The 21,121-nt window shown below is 38.4% G+C and overlaps 2 protein-coding genes across 2 annotated transcripts; one reads left to right on the plus strand and one right to left on the minus strand.

Moving 5' to 3' along the window:
* Positions 1-2,438: 2,438 nt before the first annotated feature.
* Positions 2,439-8,912, minus strand: LOC146465558 (uncharacterized). Its single transcript, XM_085128733.1, has 7 exons — positions 8,349-8,912; positions 6,218-6,279; positions 5,164-5,258; positions 4,954-5,054; positions 4,010-4,185; positions 3,232-3,405; positions 2,439-2,979 (listed from the first exon to the last, which is right to left on the minus strand). The coding sequence occupies exons 1-7, from the start codon at positions 8,763-8,765 to the stop codon at positions 2,880-2,882; spliced, it is 1,125 nt and encodes a 374-aa protein (XP_084984859.1). The 5' UTR covers positions 8,766-8,912; the 3' UTR covers positions 2,439-2,879.
* On the plus strand, positions 8,826-20,314 carry LOC146465559 (uncharacterized). Its single transcript, XM_085128730.1, has 6 exons — positions 8,826-9,069; positions 9,181-9,315; positions 12,653-12,741; positions 14,825-17,150; positions 18,791-19,319; positions 19,366-20,314. The coding sequence occupies exons 1-5, from the start codon at positions 8,826-8,828 to the stop codon at positions 19,096-19,098; spliced, it is 3,102 nt and encodes a 1,033-aa protein (XP_084984856.1). The 3' UTR covers positions 19,099-19,319; positions 19,366-20,314.
* The last annotated feature ends 807 nt before the right edge of the window (positions 20,315-21,121 follow it).

Consider the following 21,121-nt stretch of genomic DNA (forward strand, 5'->3'; position numbering starts at 1 on the left):
TCCAGCAATGTCAAAGTTACCATTTTCCCAGCAGAGATTTGGTAAATGTATTGGGCTATTGAGTCAAATTTTTTAAGAAATAAAAATAAGATTCTAAATTTGAGTAGCAAGGAGTGCAAGTTGTTTTAATTTTTATTACTTTGAACTTAAATATATATATTTAGCCAAGCCTAAAAGCGGAGCTCCAATTTTTTTCATAGCATTTATAAAAATCTGCTTAGTGTATGAACGTAATAACCTTACCAGTTCCTCATCCTTTCTGCAGTTATATTTTTAGTGCATATGCAGCAAACTGCCCAGACAATAACAATGCAATGCAGAGGGCCTATTTTTTTTGAATGCTGATTTGTTACAATGGAGGCTGGCTGAACACACCAGCTCTACACTCCGTTGGTTTCTTAATATTGTGTCCAAAAACAACAACTTCTTTCAAGTTCTTTGGAGTTCGACTGTTTAAGCCGGGTTGTTTGTACCACAAATACATGGAAATCAAGTGCGGCAGCTAGAAGGGGAATTCCTAAACGTTAGTTTTCGTGTTTCTTACAGGAATCAACAAAAGCCGGATTATTTGTGTCAAAGCTAAAAACTTGGATAGGATTGACATTTGTTCAGTTGAGAAACTGAAATCAGTCATGACGACCATGCAAGTGCTTTCAACGCGCTACTTCTTCTTACAATTAGCAATTATCCTGTGAAATCGCGCGGAACAAGTATCACCTGATACTTAGCCGACGAGGCCGTAGGCCGAGTTGGCTAAAATCAGGCGATATTCGGCAAGATTGAGCAGGATCATAGTTTTATTATTCAACACATTGATAACAAAGCAGAGATTTATAGCAGAAAAGCTGAACTTTATTTGCCAAAAAAAAAAAAAGAAACTTGTAACATTTTCCCGCGCGCGGACCGGCATGAATGAAAGTGGCAGCTTTGTTCAAGTTTGAATGAAATCGAGAGCGTTTTGCATCAAGCTCAGTAAAAAATTGAGTACTCGTCTTGTGCCCCAATCGCTCCGGCAAGATTTTCTACAAATTTCTAGCACCAAAAGCTAAAGCCAAGCAGTATTTTGAAGCTACGAAGGATTTGTTGTGTCAGCTGGGCCGAGCTGAAAGACTGGAAATGCTTTTCAACGATTTCTCGGGTGAGCGTTTCTTTGTTTACTAAGCAAGCAATTTCACGATCTTTCCTCAGTGTTTTGACAAACGCATCTAGTGCCTTGTTGCTTGCAAGAACTCTGGATCTTTTATGAAACTAAACGGTTTTTCAAGCGGCTCTAGATCTGATGTTTCTGAGAACAATTACTTTGTACGAGTTCCGTCTATCTTTTTGTCTGCCAGATAGCTAAAATTTCTCGAGGCACTTCAGTGAGAGCTTGGATTTTCTCAGGTGGTTTTCCCCATCTCTTCAAGACGAGTCGAGATCTCTGTTTAACGGTTGCGAGAACCAATCTAAGAAAAAACATGTACTGGAAGAAAGGATTTTCGTTTACAAATGATTTGTAAACGACCGTCGAATTACACGTCATGATATAATTTTTTTGTGTAAGAGCAAGTTACCGGCCCGCGGGAAAATGAGTGAAAATTCAAAACTGTGTCAATTCTGCTCCTATAGTAATAATTCTAGTCTCGTCAACCAAATGGAAAATACAGGAAAATAGTCTTTGGTGTATGGTAGAATTATTTCAGAGCTTTTAAACTTGTGTCTGTTTACGAACGCATAAGAGCCGTGTGGTGTGAATGACATGGCCACGAAACAATATTGTACAAAAATTAATTTCTAAACGAATATCGATGGTATCGAGAATTTAAAAACGATAAAAGCATCTGCGTAAAGCTTTAAACACATAACATAAATAAAATTATCGATTGTTGCCTGGAAGAAAGCATTAGTAAAATCCTCTGTATACGGACCCTTACTTGGGGCGTATACAGTCAGTATACATAGTGGTATACGGCAAATATAAGGATGTGTAAGGTTCGTATAATGACCAGTATACGTCAGGGTATGCCAAGAAAATAACAGGACCGTATACATCTGTGGCATAATTCCTTATATTTCAGTATACAGGTCAGTATACATCATGTATACTGTGTGAGTCATAAGGTATACTGGTGTTGTATAGCAGGTATGTATACGGGTTCTAATACTCTTTTGTGGATTCCTTATTTTTCATGGTTCATATCAGTATACATCATGTATACTGTGTGAGTCATAAGGTATACTGGTGGTGTATAGCAGGTATGTATACGGGTTCTAATACTCTTTTGTAGATTCCTTGTTGTTCATGGTTCATATCAGTATACATCATGTATACTGTGTGAGTCATAGGTATACTGGTGTTGTATAGCAGGTATGTATACGGGTTCTAGTACTTTTTGGTAGATTCCTTATAGTTCAGGGCTCATATCAGTATATATATATATCGAATACTTCGTGTATACTGAGGGAGGGCCTACTGAGTATACGGCTGTTATCCTTTAGTTTAGATCCCTTTCATTCAGGACGCTACTTTTTATTCTGAAATGTAGTTTTGGCATTATTATATTACCATTTCCCCCACTACAACCTGGAATATAAACGAAATTTTGGAAACTAAAGAGCGGGACAAAAGATGTTACGAAAGGAATAGACCCCATGAATTAAACGCTTAAATGATGAATAGAAGCAAGTCTTTATGAAGAAAATAGTTTTATTTACATCTTACAGCACCTCTCATCAAAAACGTTCTGTAACGAAACGCCAAGAAACACAAAAATCTAAGGAAAAATCAAGTCTAAATTTACCATTTTTCAAAATCGCATTATAAAACCTGATAAAGAAAAGAAACCTACATGTCATTTTTTTACAAACAGACTGTTGCTATTAAAACATACTAAACTAGCTTAAACTTCTATTTCTTCCCATGCATTGTCTTCTTCGGAACTTTCTTCTGTTTCGTGATCATTCACCTCCTCTTCGGAATCCTCATTGTCCTCGTTGTTTCTGTCAATGAAAGTTGACGTTGGTTAACTCATTGAAACACAATAAACATGAAATTATTAACTACAGAGCAAATTTAATTCGACTTCTATTTCTTTTTTGTTTTGTGCATTGTTTGTTTAATTTATTTCTAATAAAAGTCATAATTGATAAATAAATCGTGCCATTTCTAGTTTTCGAAGAACGTTGCACAGAAAAAGAGTGTTCCGGCCTATTTTTTTTCTAGTAGTTAAGTCCATGAAACAATTAACATACCCCTCTGCCTCCACCTCCTCTCTTTGCTCAAGGAGGGCCTTCCACTCGTCAGAAATTGCCCACTTGGGCGTACTGATTGGCGGTTCTTTTTCGGATGTCTCCCCTTGTCTTGCGTTGGTTCGTTTCCATCTCTTGTTTACGGAGTTCTCCGATTTTTGGCTTCTCTTATCAAGTCTAAGAAAAGAAAAAGACATTAATTTAATACAAGTCTTTCAACAACATCGATAACAAAAGTACTGTGAAAGCTCTATTAATCCCCCGGTCTCTATTAACCCCCTTCTCTGATAAGCCCCTGTTTGGAAGTCCGTCTTAGTAACAAGCCAGTCCTCCCCCACCACCTTTCTTGAAATATGAGATTTTTTAATAAGTCCCTCTTATTCCCTCTCACGAAATCCATTTCATGCGACCCAGTTGGTTTGTTTTTCAACAAATATAAAACTCACACGCAACTGGCGTTTTGCTCCTCTTTATTGAATATTGAAGTTGTACCGTTTTTGTTTGAATCTTGTATAAAAACTATTTTAAGACAGAAATGGTGTGTTCAAGATTTGAAATAAGCCACCTCCCCACCTCTATTAAGCCCTCCTCTCTAATAAGCCCCCCCCCCCCCCCCCCCCGTAAATGAGGAGTAAAATTAAATACAAAAGCCTTCTGGGGGCTTAATAGAGCTTTTACCCTGGCCTCCAAAAACAAATATATTAGAGAAGATTTAGATTCAGTTGAAACAGGATTTTTTCCCTTTTTATTGTATTTTTTTTTATTAATAAGCATTACTTACTTGTTTAGAAAGGTAGTGAGCAATTGGCTGCGGTAACCAGGCGGCCTTGAAATCCAGCCCTCTTCACCATCATTGCTGCTGGCATCCTCGTCCGTTGACATATGCTCTTTTGTAAGTTTTGAAAAGGCGTGGGCCTCCTTTTCATCCTTGACCTGGCTCTTTCTCCTTTCGTATTTCTATAGCAAGAAAGGAAAGATTGTCCTTGGTATGGTTTAACTAAGATGAGTTAGTTATAGGGGGAGTTAGAAGGTAAGCATTTTGGACGAATGGAGGTATATGTCGTAAAAATGGACTATTTATATCTTTCACCGACAAAAGGAAAGCTTGTCAAACACAACGCACTTCAAAAGAACAATAAAGAAATGGAATGTTTTGTAAAATCACAGCCCTTGCTCTACTATGAAAGAGTAATCGTTACTTTAATAGGAGATAGACATTGTCACGGTTCAGTTTGGAAGCCATCTTGGCGGGTAGGCAAACATAACAGAAATTACACTGAGTCTTCGGCGTATGCGAATCCGTTGTCAAAAAAGTGCGTGAAGCTTGTTTCTCAGCAAAAAGTTATATTGCTAATTAATGGTACTAGGCAAAGGTTTCCACTGACAAAATTTGAGGGAATTGGCTCTGCCAGAAAACGTTCTCTGGGTTTTTGAATTTTCCATACATTCATCTGTAATTCTTTGCCGCGGGCTGAAAAATTCCCGGGAAAAAGCCAGATAACATTTTGTGGCAGAGATAATTCCCTCAAATTTTGTCAGAGGAAACTTTTGCCTAGTACCATTAATTAGCAATAAAACATTTTGTTGAGAAACGAGCGCTTCACGCATTTTTCGACAACGGATTTGCTTAAAACCACTGTAATTTCTGTTATGTTTGCCAAGGTCTATTGAATCATGAACTTTGTAGATTTCTTTTGCGCGGACAGATATAAAAATATCACTTACCCTCTCTTTTCTTAGGTTTATTCTTTTCCTCTTTTTAATGTCATCTGTAATTTTTCCCAAAGCAGTTCTGCGGAGGTGCTCGTGGTACTTTTTGGCTGTTTCTGTAAAGAATCAAGGAATTTATTAGTCCAAGTAGGAGACATCTTTTGCGAGTTTACAATGCCGATGATTCAGCTTTGCAGACTTGTGATATGTTGCACTGTTACCTACTTTCAACAACAGCTCGGGTAAATCCTCGCCCCGACTGGCGACAGAGCTCTTCCACAATAAGTGCAGTTACTTTTTTGTTGTGAACACTGCTGACCCTAAAATAAATATAAAAAAGGTATTAGATTATTTTAGTGCAATAAAGTAGCTGGCGTACCAAGCATTTCAGCACGAAGAAAAACAGTGTTTAAAATTTTCGTTTAGGAGAGACGTTCGAAAAGAACATTTTTTTCTTACTCTTCCCCTGTATTTGTTTTATTTTATTTTTTTATTTTAGCCACATTTCCAGTAACGCCTGTTAGAGCTGCATATTCAGAGTGTGTAATTCAAGTCGTCATGTTATTGGAGGATTGCTTTGGATTGCTCTGACTGTGCAGGTTATTTAGTTAGCATTTCTAAAATTGCTGATCAAAGAACAATAACGCTGGGCCAAATGACATTAAATTAACCGACAACGCACGAGGGTTGATTATAGCGGTTTTCAATTGATTGTCGTAAAACCAAAATCCAAGCAATTGCTCTAGCCAATCACAACAAACCGAAAAATTACCCACGCCAATCTTAATTGGAAGCAATTACACTTAAGCGCGGGAAAATGCGCGGTCGCAAGTCGCGATTAGTTTTGGTTTTGCTTCCCACTGGTTGAGAAAGTGGCGCGAGTTTCTCTGGTCAATTAGAGAGCGCAACAATGTAAAACCAAAGCATACGCATTTCACTTTTATTGCTCAATTGACCGCTCTAGTAAGCGAGAATACACAAGAATTAATGCCGGTAGCCGAGAACGTCTAAAACTCGATAAGAAGCCGACAATGCACAAGAATCGATGAGTAGCCGGAAACTAACAAGGAATCATTGAGTAGGCGATAACGCGCGACACTTCATGTGTAGCCGAGAAGCTTATGTTGCGCTATAAACGTTTAAAATGCGTAAGGTAGTGGCCAGGCCATGGGTTGGTGTGCGAGTGTGTCACTTGCTTTAATTGATTGTTTTAAATACAAAAGCGTCTTTAAAAATTACCTGCCAAATAACGATGATTCTAATTTAACAAAATACTCACACTTCCCTTCCTCTGTACTGCTTGGCGGTATCACTGCTGTTGTGCAGCTTGTGAACTTCCTCCTAAAAGCAGACCCAAATACAAGTTGTGGAGCGATTGCAGAATACCCGGCCCACTAAATATCTTACTTGAAAAACGAGCGCTCTCGCAGTCCCTGAGCGATGAATATTTAAATGAAGTGAATAAACAGTCCCGCAGTCCCAGAGTCGATGAATATTTAAATGAAGTGAGTAAACAGTCCCGCAGTCCCAGAGTCGGTGAATATTTAAATGAAGTGAGTAAAACGAGCGCTCTCGCAGTCCCGCAGTTCCAGAGTCGGTGAATATTTAAATGAAGTGAGTAAAACGAGCGCTCTCGCAGTCCCGCAGTCCCAGAGTCGATGAATATTTAAATGAAGTGAGTAAAACCAGTGCTCCCGTAGTCCCTCAGTCCCAAAGTCGATGGGTACTTAAATCTAAGTTTCGGCTAATGGATTTCCTTGTCTCGGTTCATGGATTAAAGAACGAGTTATATTCATGTGTAGCGTGCTTGTTTCGGTTCATGGATTAAAGAACGAAGTATATTCATGTGTAGCGCGACGACTGCGCGGGGAGCAGCTTTAAAGAACACGACTGCGGGACTGCGGGAGCATTTGGTGGGACGGGTATTCTGCAATCTAGCCCAAGTTGTGAAACTGAGAAAAATATTTTAAACTCAAGAAAAATTTCCATAGAAGAGTGACTTTTATGGTTACTCTCGCTATATGTCAGGGGCACCCAACGAAAGTTTTCTCTCAAATCCTTTGAAACGAAATTTTAGTCTATCTGGAGTGCCTTTAAAGCTCTGTAGGTTCATTTCGGGTCGCGCTATAATATTTTTTATCTGTTCGGTCGTTCTAGGAGAGCTTGAGTCTTTTCGAAATTACTAGGGCATCTTTGTCCATTTCCCGAAAACCGTAGGTCTTATTTCCTTTCCGAAAATCTTAGCTGACCTTTTTTCGGAACCGGAAGCGACATTTTTATCAATCCGAAAACACTAGGCCTTCAATTTCCCATATCACGAAAGTTCGAAGTGAAAATTCCCTTTCGAAAATTGTAGTAGACTGCAAGCAGTCCCTTTCTGGTTAGTCGAGATGGTGTACTCATAGCGCAAGCCCCCTTCCGCTCGTATGCTCCAGTTTTTTTTTCGCGCTGGGCTATTTCGCGCGACCTGTCGACTATCCAGAAAGGGACTGCTTGCAGTCTAAAATTGTAGGGGATTAAGGGCCTTCCGAACAGATAATTTACCGAAACGATCCGTTGGGTGCCCCTGATATGTATTAACTTTGGCTTTGTAAACTACGTTTTGTAAACGGGGATTCAGTTAAACCTGGTTTCCAAACGGTCGCAGACAATCGCGGATCGCAGATCTTACACAGGTTTGTGTTCGTCTGCGATCAGTTGCTACGACACTGGGGATAGAGCACTTTACACTCCAGCCAATCCTAACAGTACGGTACATACACTACTAGAAATTCAAGTTATCTGCGGCAGATCTGAAAGCAAAATTCTGTAATATCAGAACTGCGTGCGTACTAAAGATATTGCAGCGAACGAAAATTCTAGATACCATCTGGATCAATATTCTGTTCATTGAGGATTTTACAATCTCATTGCCCACAAACAGTTGGTACTTTTGACAATTTCCTTTGACTGAAATGTGCGATAAAACTTTGCTTTGCTATCGTTTGCGATTAAATGTAAAATAACCCTCTTTGCGATAGCTTGCGTTCACTTGCGGTCATATGAAAACCAGGCTTTAGGTTGTGCCATGACAAAAGTGTCGGCTCCTTTTTGAATCGCAACAAAATTTCTCACCTTGGTAAATACGCCGAAAGATCACAGATTTGAATTTGTAACTGACTTTTTGAGACCTAAAGCATACTATAAAGACTGTTATTCTGACAAATTTAGCGTCGAAGCTTTAAAAATGAAATCATTTCTGATTCTATCGATACTGCGTGCGATCAGCTATGTTTAGTAATTAGAGGTAAACCTTTAAATTCGAAGTTGGAACAAAATCTCCGTTGTAACCGATGAGATTCATTGTGCGCATCGTGACTGGCAACACCGGTATCCAACGTTTCGCAGTTAAAGATAAGAAGTATACTTACTTGAACGACAAGAGATGATTTAGGTCTCTTCCTCTTTTTTGCATGTCCACTGCTGCACCGATCAGCTTCTTCCAAATCGCTAGTTGATAATGCCATCACCTTGTCGTCAAGGGCATTGACTTTGTCCGTCAACTGTTCGATCCGCTCGTTTGAACTTTTCACAGACTGTAGAAGTTCTTCTATCGTTCTTTGGCAGGCTGTAAGACCAGAGATTACCTGCTGCATCGTCTCTCGATTTTCTCGCGAGGACAGTGGAGTAGAGTCGCTAGACCGGCCTGAACTTGAAGACGATCGATTCAATCGGTTGCCGACAGAACTTGCTCTCGAACCCGAACCGCTCGAACAGGTCGGAGTTAATGACGCTGAATAGAAGTTGCCACCACTGCCGTGATTTAACGAGCTGGAAGCTTGACGCATGTTTGCGAAATCAAAAATACTAGGAATAGGAGTCGGAGTTAACAGTGCCGCGGCAAAGCAATGAGGCGACTGATTTCCCGCCACAAACCCATCATTCAAAGCGGCCGCTTCAGCGATGTAGCCAAGCCTTCAGTCGTTGAACGCTTCTCGAAAGAAAAAGTGAAAATGGACAACGAGTCTCCCACGAATGACAAAACTGTACATAGATCGAAAACGAAAAAGCGATTGTGCGAACACTGTGATCGTTTAGTCTCAATCCGGACTTACAATGCGCACAAACGAATGAAGACAACAGTAATATTAGGTAAGCGAATTCTCAACAACGTAGCACGTGTTGTATTTTGTTTGATCTGCTTTATATGCAAGCTAAAGCTGTGGCCGTTTATTTAACATTAACCTTACTTTTCGCTTATAGATACACCCAGTATATCGCAAAGGCACGATTTTCATTCTGATTCAAGTGACCTCGAGTTTGACTCTTCAAGTGATGAATGCCCTGAACCCCCTGCAGAATTTGAAGCGCTTTCCACCGAAAATCCAGAAGGTCTAGGTAAGCTTTATACCTATGCATACATAAATTATAAGCTTACTATTACTTGATCTTTTGATCAATGTATGTAAGGTTGAGTTGGCTGAATAATCATCACAGTTATGAACACTGCTTAAGCACTGCTTAAACATACCTGCGATGATCATAGCCAGGTTCACGCTCTTGAGTGCATGAAGGGTAATCAGTAATCAGGGCAAAAAATTACAGAGAATATAAGAGGAAAAGTTTGTTTAAGAATCGGTCAGTGTAAAATGCAGACTGCAGACTGAACTTGATCAAACATGATAAAACTCAATTAAACGATTGGGTTGGATGAGTTTGATAATCCAAAACAATCGGACCAATAAATTGTTTCACAGAATTTGATAGGTTTGATCACCCATCAAGAAGTTTAAAATTCACCCTTAAGTCACTAATTGAACTCAGTCAAACTATTCAAAGTAAATCAAACACAATTGAAAGAATTATTGGGCTTCGTAACTCAACATTTATGTTCAAACTCAAGCCTGTGATTGAATTTGATTTTGAGTGTCAAATATAGGATGTGGTTTGATTAAGAGTGAATGTCCGTAAAAATCGAGGAAAATCAAAAATATGTGGCCACGGTCAGAAAATCGATTTCGCTCATACTTTGTAAGTTTGAAGGCCTAGGTAAGTAAGTAAAGGATATAAGGTTAGTTTTTTGAAACATTCCATGTAACGGCAGAAAACCACCAAAAACGGTCACCCTACCAGAAGCTCGGATTTCACCACGCAGGAGCTTGAAATTTTACATTTTTCAGTTTCTCGCTACACAGATATTTACATAGCTGTGAATCTTTCTTTAGTATAATTTAATTCATCGATTCTTCCTCAGTCAAACAATAGTAATTATTTTCATCTCTGCTCGTTTGTAAGCGAACTGAGCTCAGATGAAGTAGACACTTTTCTCTATCACGCAAAAGTCTAAAATAATCCAAATTCAGCGAGAAAAAAAGCTGACCAGTAGTGTTTCAAATCCTCTGATACTTTGACAAAAGACAGTTCAGTCATCGATTTTTAGGTGTATGGTTTAAAATCTTTAGGATCTAGCAGAACTTTTGCACAAACCCCGATCAAAGTTTGACAAAATTACAATTCAGCGCCATTGAAATCTACAACTCTACATCACAAGGCATAATTCAATAAATTAACTCCTCGGCCAAAGTTTGTATAAAAAGGCTTTTTAACAACGCTAAAAACATTCTAAAAATATATGGTCTACACAGTTACCACAAACCAACAAACACCAAATTACCACAAGACAAAATTAAATCTCACTCGCTCCCTATATCTGCAGTGTCACGCACGAGCGACTTGGCTACAATAACGAACAGATATTTACATACCTTGATTTAAAATAAGTCATATTTGCCAGATTTCCCAGTGAACTTGTTGAAGAAATAGAAAATAACTTGATAGCAATACAATCTGGAACAATTAAAATAAATTTAATTAAGGATGAGATTGAAGCTTTATCATCCTTCGACAACCAATCGGAAGTAACCGTTCCACGAAAAAAGAAAATATTGCATCGTTCTCTAATTATAAACAACCAAATCTACTTATCCATATCTCTGAAACATTACCTCTAAAGCCAGAGTTGATTGTTGGGCAAATTCACCAACAAACAGAACAACGATGTCTTGTTCGTTTTTACTATTGTCGGTGGGATTTGCGTAGGGATTTGTGGCGGAGACGAAAGCACTAGCTCCTGGCTCAACTTCCGTCACACCACCCAGAAGTAGAATTTTTTTTCAAAAGCCAACGAAGTTATTGGAGATGGTTGTCTGTCCTGTTCAAAAGTTGTTTCGGGTCACTCTGAAGGAGCTGTCAGCCGCGTTGGAAAAGGAATATATTATTTTGTGCCAATATGTTGTTGATGGTCATTTTGTTATTAATTTCTTCCCTCTGTTATCCAATCCAATTATCATAATTCACAATTATTCCACGAGCACGCGTTGGATATGAGATGATAGATACTGAGTGAGTTGCCTATAATCATCCCATATCCAACAAGCGCGAGTGGAATAATTGTTTTATTAAAAACAATCTAGTAATATTGGTAGGCCTTGCTGATTTCCTTTTAAAGAGCAACCAGAAAACAATTTATGGTCGCTTCTTCTCGGGCATGGTATAATGGGTCATATACCATGGCCGCTAAGTCAATCAAAACCCTGGAATTGCATTACACAATGATCCAGTTTTTAATAACAACCTTTATTTCGGTTCATGTCTCCCATTTGTTATGGATTACGCTTATATTATTATATAAGCCAATGTTCCGGTCTTTTTTTAAATAGTTCATTTCAGCTTCGCAAAAAAAATTCCTTCAGAAAGATGTAAAAACGAAAAAAGGGATGGCAAACTTCATGGATTGGAGGAAATAAATTCGTTTCCACAGCTGCTTCAGAGTGACCCAAAACAAGTTCCGGGATAGTGCAAAAATTACTTTTTAACCTTCACTATAAGCTGGACTGATAGTCATTTCCAGTAAATCCGTCGCCTTTTGAAAACACTCATTCTTGCCAAAATCGATTCTTCTTCTGTTTCAGCTCTGAAAAATTTCAAGGCCTTAGTTGAGATGTTTTGTATGCTTGTTACACTGTGTGAGTGGTGTGACGGAAGTTGAGGAGCTAGATCCCACCGACAATAGTAAAAAACGAATAAGACATCGTTGTTCTGTCTGTCTGTGAACTTGCCCAACAATAAACTCTGGTTTTAATGTTTCAGCTAGAGATATGGATAAGTAGATTTGTTTATTAAGAGGCAATGCAATATTTACTTTTCGTGGGAAGTTACTTCCGATTGGCTGTCGAAGGATGATAAAGCTTCGCACCCTTAATATAATTAATTTTAATTGTTCCAGGTTGTATTGCTATCAAGTTATTTTCTTTTTTTTTCAGCAAGTTCACCGGGAAATCTGACACACTGTTTAGTAAGATTTTTAAAGTATGAGTTATTTTAAATCAAGGGATGTAAATTTCTCTTTGTTAGTGTAGCCAAGTCGCTCGTGCGTGACACTGCAGATTAGGGAGCGAGTGAGATTGAATTTTGTCTTGCGGTAATTTGGTGTTTGTTGGTTTGTTGTACCCATGACGGAGGAAGAATGAATCGACTTTTTGACCATGGCCACGATTTCTTTGATTTTGACTGATATTCACTCTTAATATCATCAGGCTATATATGGACAGTCAAATAGTATAAATTATAATCAGGGTGGAAAAATTTGAATGGACCTTCTCACATCTCTCATGCTTAGTAAGGTGGTTAATGCCTCTTAATAATAAGATGTACATATAATTTGTCATGCCATTAGATACATGTGATAGTACTTTCTGTGGAGAAGATTTTGGTGATGGTGAATTTTCAAATGCAGAGTCATCTGACAGTGTCGAAGATTCTCATGTGAGTATATGTTCTCAGGAATGAGCCACATAATAGGGTATTCTCAGTTTTCAGAGAGCAAGATTGGTACATTGCAATAGGAGTGTAATCTGTTAATGTATTTTGAATGCTGGTTGTCATGTCAAAATTATGTAAACGTTTAAAGTCGTCCTTGGGTAGCATGTTTTCAACAAATACATGTACAACAATTCAAATGAGGCCTTTTGCTTCTTAAAATACTTTATACTTTGTCCGAGCTATCGCGAATCCACGGGATCGTCGGGGATGACAATGAGGATGCCATGGATTGGTGAAACAATAGTGTGCTTCTTGCTCTTTGAAAGTTCAATTTTTGTCAATTTTTTAACATAAAGTACATAAAATGGTATCTTGTGGAATTCAACCGTTTAGTCTGAGAAGTAAGACAGGCTATTTGCCCTTGTTACATAGAAAACCCACACTTGAAGTCTGCTATTGCTTGATAGAGTAGCCCAAAAAAGGGTGGTTCAGATGCTTCTGGCATTTAATCATGGTCCCAGCAACTATATGAATATGGTTTTATGTAGCTGAATAGACCTCATTTTAGGTGACAAGGTTTTCATTTATTTTAATAGACAGCCCTCTTAGCTTTTAGTATAAAGACCAACTCCAGGTTTGCTGCACATACAGTCAGTGTCATCCAGTGGTAAACTTTTAAGTACTTAGATAATTGTAAGATAATGTTGGCAGATCATATTCTTCTGTTCTGGAATTCAGTAATTTCCAAACTTTCAGTGAATTCCATGGTATCTTTTTGTTGTCATGATTGCCAAATGAAACTGCTTAAAAACTGCAGCTGCTAAATTTAGATTGCAGTCAATGGATTACAGTTGTTTTGGAGGTCATATTGTAAGATTAATATTAATTTTTTTGCCAAATCATTTGGCAGCGAAAAGCCAAACCTTTGCTAAATCTACTAGGCCTTCTAACAGTTAATAATATTTATCGCCTACAAGTGTTGAAATTCTTGCATTCATAGCATAAAGGCCTCCTGCCTGAAGTGTTCGACAACATGTTTCAATATGCTAGTAATATACATGGCTACAACACAAGATATGCAGCTAAGCATAATCTTTATAAGCGGAACGTCAAAACTAATGTAGGTAAACAATAATGGCAACCGATATTTGGAAAGACCTTCCAACTCCTTTAAAAAAAACTCATACAAAGTGTGTCTGCTTTTCCGAAACAAATTATACGTTATTTACTGTCAGAACAACAAATGAACTAATTTTCTTTTATGCTGACCTCGTAACATAAGTTAACATTTGACAATTAATAAGTTCTTCCTTCCTTTTGCTTTTTCATTTTTTTTCTCTTTTTTTTTTTTTGCCTGCTATCTAGAACCTAAATTAGCCAGGGAGCTAAAAAGATAACCAAATGGTTCATTTAGCTTCCTTGCTTGCACATTATTTTAACTAATAATTAATTTAATTCTATGTATTACCACTACAAGATTGTAAGAATCAACTATGTACATTAAAAAAAAAAAAGCACAAATAAAGATTATTATTAAAGATTATTATTATTATTATTATTATTATTATAGAATGTTGCCTTCACATTTGAGCTTTTTTTTTTTTTTTTTTAAAAATTGAAGTGAAATTGATTTCAGACCCTGTTAGCATGTAAGGTTAAGGTTCCTTTTTGTTGTTGAGAAGAGAGAGCCTGGTCAGTGGTTTCATTAAGGGTAGGGCACCAGGTAAATTATCCAGCTGTGAGCACAACCTTACCTACAAGTAGTTGTTTTCCACTGTGGGCTTCCAACATGACTTGAATTATTGAGATCATTTGCATCGATTTGCCCTCCTGCTACACATCTTAATGAAACACTAGGCTGGTAATACGTATCACCACCTTAAATTCTGCTCCATAATTGTGGTTTGAAGTCACATTTGCTGGGTGGTCACATGACTACTTGCAAACTTGGTCTCTCTCCTCAACCAAAAAGGAGAAAAAGAAGAGAGAGAATGGGATCAAAGGTGACAGAAATTGAGTATGTTGTTGCATCATTTAATTATTCCATTGTCAAAAATTAATAATACAAAAAATTACTTTTCTTTAGAGATCTGGTAGTGATGATGCTGAGTTAAGTTTTGATGAGCTTGGAATGTTGTCATCAGAGGAGGAGGAGGAGGAGAAGGAGGTGACTAAGACCACAGGATTATCAGCGATCAGCGGTGCAGTGGTTAAGCTAGTAATCTTGTTCCTGATCTCTTGGAAAACACTGCACAACCTTTCTGATTCAGCTTTGTCCATTTTGTTTGCCTTTTTGAAGAAGTTGATAGAACTGTTGGCCAGAATCTCTCAATCAAAAGTAATCAAGGAAATTGCAAACTTATTGCCTAATTCCTTGTTCATGATAAGGAACTATCTGGGTATAAAGAGAGAGGACTTTCAAAAATACATTGTCTGTCCGAAGTGCTCAGCCGTTTACAAACCCGAGGATTGTGTGAAGACTATGGCAAATGGGAGGAAAAAGGGAAAGCGTTGCAGTTTTGTAGAATTCCCAAACCACCCAAGAAGAACCCAGAGAAAAACTTGTGGTGCTTCCCTTTTCAAGGCAGTGAGGTCTAAGAGTGGAGAACTGATTTTAAAAGCTAAGAGAGTGTTCTGCTATCGTCCTGTGAAGAAGACTCTTGAAGAGTTTTTGAAGCGGCCTGGGTTTGGAGAAAAGTGCGAAGAATTTAAGAAGTCATCTCGAGATCCTGACCTCCTTGGTGATATTTATGATGGAAGAACATGGAAAACCTTTAAGAATACAGAAGGAGAAGCTTTTTTTGATGCTCCTAACACTTTTGGAGGCATGTTAAACCTTGATTGGTTTCAACCCTACAAAGATTCAGTTTACAGTGTGGGGGTCCTTTATCTCAGTTTTCTTAACCTGCCTCCTCAAGAAAGAAACAAAGAGGAGAACATTGCCATTGTTGGTATCATTCCAGGTCCACGGGAGCCCAGCCGTGATGTAAATTCCTTTTTGGACCCTCTTGTTGATGAATTATTGGACTTCTGGGATGGCGTTTGGATAAATACCCCCACTACTGGACCCAGGTTTTGTCGACTTGCTCTACTCTGTGTGACATGTGACATACCAGCGTCTCGTAAATTATGTGGCTTTTTAAGCTTTAGTACAAAAATGGGTTGCAACAAGTGTAAAAAGGAATTCCCAAGGTCATCATTTGGCGAAAAGCAAGATTTCTCTGGTTTTAATCGAGACAGTTGGACCTTACGCTCCAATGCTGAACATAGAGAGCAGGCATGGGCAGTCAAGAATTCAGCATCCCCCAAGAAAGACCGTGAAGGAAAAGAAAGGAAATATGGCATTAGACTTTCTTCTTTAATTCACCTTCCTTATTTTGACTTTATTTCATTCGTAGTCATTGACCCAATGCACAATTTGATGTTGGGAACCACTAAGAAAATGTTAAAAATTTGGAAGGAAGCCAACTTGCTAGGTGAAAAGGAATTTAAACTCCTTCAAAAAAGAATCAACAAGTTGAAGGTACCATCCAGCATTGGTAGAATTCCATCTAAAATAGCATCAAGCTTCAAAGGTTTCACTGCTGACCAATTTAAAAACTGGGCCTTAGTGTTTTCCACCTTTGCACTGAAGGACATCCTTCCAGATGGACATCTGCAGTGCTGGAAGCTGTTTGTCAAGGCCTGCAGAATATTGTGCTCCACAGTAATACCAAGATCACAAGTCAAAGTTGCTGATGAGCTACTCGTAAAGTTTTGTCAAACTGTTGAGAATTTGTATGGTTCAACAGTTATCACACCAAACATGCACCTTCACTGCCATTTGTGTGAATGCATTCTTGATTTTGGCCCCGTTTATGGCTTTTGGTGTTTCTCATTTGAACGCTATAATGGAGTCTTAGGATCATTACATGTAAACAACCACCAGATAGAGGTGCAGTTAATGAGAAAATTTCTGGAACTACATCAGCTGGGAAGCATATCTTGGCCAGCAGAATTTAATGGCTTTAGCGATATGCTATCAGAAACTAACAAAGGCTCCCTGGCACTAAGCAAGAGGAATCATCTTACACCAGCTGAGTATCAAGAAAGTATTAAACTGAAAAGCTGCACTGGAAGCAATCTTTTTCATTTGTCATTCGTGGACAAACATTTTATTGAGGCTCTTCCTCCCTACAAAGAAGTTTACTTGGCTGATGATGAGGTTGCTGCATTAGCAAAAATGTACAGCTTCTTGCACAAAGAAGATAGCATTGTGTATGTTCCAAAGTTTGTGCGGAAATGTGCCCAGTTGAATTTGTATCACCAGAAACTTGACTCACGATACTCAAGAAGTGAACGATCTGCCTGCATTCTGGCTCGATGGTATGGTTCAAATCAGTTGGACACAAACTCACTGGATTTAAGGCCAGGTAAGCTGTGCAAACAAGTGTCAAATGTGTAGTTTCACAAAATAACCATACTGCCCCCACAGAAGAGATTGGCAATAATTCCTAAGGCTGAAGGGTTCTCAAAAACAACAAACCATACTGCCCCCACAGAAGAGATTGGAAATAATTCCTAAGGGTGAAGGGTTCTCAAAAACAAACCAACAATCAAACAAATTATTTTAAAGAAATGTATGAAGCTTGATTGGAATTTCAAAGAGGTGGAGGGATCTTAGAAAAATTCCCTTCGATGAGAGAGGTATGGATATTTAATGTAACCACACAATATATTATTTTTAATGGCATGAAATCAGAAAGGGTTTACAAGTTATATTTGAAGATGTATCCCGAAATATTATTTTGCTGACTTTTCCTACAACAATGCCCGAACAGGGAATATAATGATGGTGTGTTTAAACATCACCTCAAGTCAAGTTGTGGTCAACGTGAGGTCATATTAACTTGACCTGCAGAATGCTAGTTATTAAAGTCGCAAAATGGCTATTAGGGGTATAGAATGGTCCTTGAAAAATAATGGGTCTCGGCAAATTTTCGGCGGGTCTCGAAATCTCGGCGTCTCAAACTGGAGTCTCGGAATCTCGAGCTCGAAAAAATAAAGCGGGTCTCGGAATCTCGCATTTTGAAATTTCAATCTCGGAGTCTTGCAAACCAAGTGAAAATGAATAAACCGTCCTAAACTGACAACAAACAATCTTGAAAAACGGCTCAACATCCCAATCGCTTCTGCAGCTTCTGTGAAACATGTAAGCTTGGATAAATTCTGCATCATAAATTGCCGTACTATGCTTTTCAGCAGTGTTAGTAAAAAACACGTTTTGCATCGCGGCATCTCTGGCTCGGATTTAGAAAAAAAGATTTTAAACGAAGGTCTCGGATTTTACCATTCTATACCCCTGCTATTGTGTAGCAATCAACCGCAGCCTTTGTTTTCTCTGGTCCTTGCCGAAAAAATCCTAATTTCTGGAATTTATATTAACCTCCTTAAATTCGTTCAAAAGATTGAATTTTTACATTATCTGACAATCTTAATTCATGTCAGGATACCACATAGACGCTCTGCAGTTTGTTTAGCAATTTTTTCTCAAGTGCTAGTATGGTATGTCAAATCCTAATTAAAGTTTTGACAATCAGTCAAAATTTTGTACATGTAAGTGTTTACAATTATTTTTTTGGTGGGTCCAGAATAAAAAGATATCTACAAGGTACTTAACCGCTACAAATTTGAAAGTTGTGTGCTTTTGCAAGTCAGTCGCTTATATTTCAGGTAAAATTTGCCAGTGCAAACAGATGTAATGCTTTAAAAACTAGTAGATGGTGATCTATAGACAAACACCTTCATGTGGAAAGGTTTAGCAGGAAAATTGGCCATCATCCTGTATTTTTTAATTATGTGATATGATGTGATATTGTACTACATGATGTATTGGGTTATGAGATATGAATGATTACATGACAGGATATGATGACATGGCATGGCATAGCACGCATGGTATGACATGGCATGATGTGACCTGACATGACGTCATGACGAAGTACCATGGCATGATGATGTGACATGGCATGACATAAGAAGATATAATTAACACGTATTTGTTTACATGCAGGTGTTGTACAGTACTTTTTCCAGCATACTGTCACCATTAAATCCCCTGCTGGCAAAATGGTGGACCTCCCATACACTCTAGCCTGTGTTCACTGGTACAAGCTTCACCCACATGCAAGGTTTTATTTTGGCTTACCAATTCAGGTCTGCTTGCCTTCATTTGAGGTTGAGTCAGTGGGAGCATTCATGCCAGTGTCCAGGATTGACAGTGTCTGTGTTGTGGCTGATATGCGTTATGATCTCAAAACTCCCAATGGTAAAGAGAGAGTTATTGTGGCTGTTCCACTCGATGTTAAATTTCATTTATGAAGAATAAACAGTACACTGTACCAAATCAAATTACTGTATGGAACCTGAAGTCTTTCTTAAATCAATGGTATCAACACGGGTCATTATTTTAAAATAACTCTGTTAATTATTACAGTGAAGTAATTTCAAACAGGGCCACAGCATGAGCTGCCACTAAATGAGTCAACACTAGTCTTTTCTCATAGCCAGACCTACATGGAGCAGAGTTTTTGACGTTTGATGTCAGGCAAGTTGTCTTGCTTCTGTTAACACTACATGATTTGATAGTACAGGCAAATTCAGAATTACACAATTCCTCTTTCTTCATCAATGTGTGCTCATGTTCTCATTGGTCAACAAGTTTTGCCCTATTTGAAGTTAATGCACTGTAAACATAAAGTAGAACAATTTTAAGTAGAAAATATGCACAGTTGTATAGGAGTGGAAACTCGCCTATGTGAAAACCAATGAAATGTTTTAAGCTCCTGTTTTAAGAAAGTTGTTCCAATTTTCGTTTAAATATTTGCTGTAGGCCTTAATTTAAAACCAAAGACAGAAAATGCCTTTTTTTCCTTTACCTTACTGTTTGTAGTTGTCACATGTTCATTAAAAAAATGTTGCAGTTTGAAGACTGCAATAGTTGTCTCATTTTAGTGGCCACAGAAGTTGCTGTTGTGGTTTTTTAATAATTGTTCGAGATTCTTGCAGAGCAGAATGCAAGTAAAATTTTCAGTGTAGTTGATTAACATTGACAAGTTTCTGAAATAATCTGTGAAATTCTCAGCTGGGTTCCAACTTTGAGGAGTTTTTTGCACAAAAAATCTTTATTTTGATACAGCTGTAACAAGCAGGCGTATTTCTTTGCAGTACTAAAAAATGGTTGTACAAATAAGTTATTATAACAAACCATCTAAAAATATAATTTTTTTTGCTCAAGTCAATCTAAGATTTTCTTTCTTTTAGCTATTAACTTATTGTGCAAAGTGCTTTGCAATGTAGTCCTTAGCAATAGAGTTATCAAATAAATTTTATTACCATTGTGATAAACTACATGGGGTTAATTTTCACTGTATCATTCATTTTTGTGGGTTCTTGGTGATATAATTTCTATGAAAGTATGGACTTGTCATGATCAAATTCCAGTGAACTGGTGTTCCTGGCACATCAAATCAAATATTTTCGTTAATACTCTGTAGTGTTTCATATCAGAGGGCCTCGTTAAAAATTGCTACCAATAAGTTAGCTGCCCCAAATTACCAACCAGCTCAAATGACCCAACAAGCACAAATGACCCAGCCTGCACAATGGCCCAACCGAGACATATCACCCAACCAGCACTAATGACCCAACCAACACAAATGACCCAACCAGCACAATTGACCCAACCAGCACAAATGACCCAACCGACACAAATGAACCAACCAACACAAAGACCCAACCGACACAAACGATCCAGCCAGCACAAATGGCCCAACCGACACAAATGACCCAACCAGCACAAATTACCATACTGACACAAATGACCCAACCAGCACAAATGACCCAGCCTGCACAAATGGCCCAACCGAGACATATCACCCAACCAGCACAAATGACCCAACCGACACAAATGACCCAACCAGCACAAATTACCAACCGACACAAATGACCCAACCAGCACAAATGACCCAACCGACACAAATGACCCAACCAGCACAAATTACCCAACTGAAACAAATAACTCAACCAGCACAAATGGCCCAACTGACACAAATGACCCAACTGACTCAAATAACTCAACCAGCACAAATGGCCCAACTGACACAAATGACCCAACTGACTCAAATAACTCAACCAGCACAAATGGCCCAACCGACACAAATGGCGCAACTGACACAAATGACCCAACTGACATAAATAACTCAACCAGCACAAATGGCCCAACTGACACAAATGACCCAACTAACACAAATGGCCCAACCGGCACAAATGGCCCAACTGACACAAATGACCCAACCGGCACAAATGACCCAACTGACACAAATGACCCAACCGGCACAAATGA

This window comes from Pavona decussata, unplaced genomic scaffold, assembly GCF_977016875.1.
Source record: "Pavona decussata unplaced genomic scaffold, jaPavDecu1.1 SCAFFOLD_156, whole genome shotgun sequence".
NCBI lineage: Eukaryota > Metazoa > Cnidaria > Anthozoa > Scleractinia > Agariciidae > Pavona > Pavona decussata.

Bases quoted from the DNA above. Each gene is read 5' to 3' on its own strand.
- LOC146465559 (XM_085128730.1), top strand. From the start codon at position 8,826: ATGAGGCGACTGATTTCCCGCCACAAACCCATCATTCAAAGCGGCCGC. The intron at 9,316-12,652 runs GTAAGCTTTATA...TCATGCCATTAG, and splicing joins CGAAAATCCAGAAGGTCTAG to ATACATGTGATAGTACTTTC. The intron at 17,151-18,790 runs GTAAGCTGTGCA...GTTTACATGCAG, and splicing joins CTCACTGGATTTAAGGCCAG to GTGTTGTACAGTACTTTTTC.
- LOC146465558 (XM_085128733.1), bottom strand. From the start codon at position 8,765: ATGCGTCAAGCTTCCAGCTCGTTAAATCACGGCAGTGGTGGCAACTTC. The intron at 6,280-8,348 runs GTAAGTATACTT...GTCTGCTTTTAG, and splicing joins AATCATCTCTTGTCGTTCAA to GAGGAAGTTCACAAGCTGCA. The intron at 5,055-5,163 runs GTAGGTAACAGT...GATTCTTTACAG, and splicing joins TACCCGAGCTGTTGTTGAAA to AAACAGCCAAAAAGTACCAC.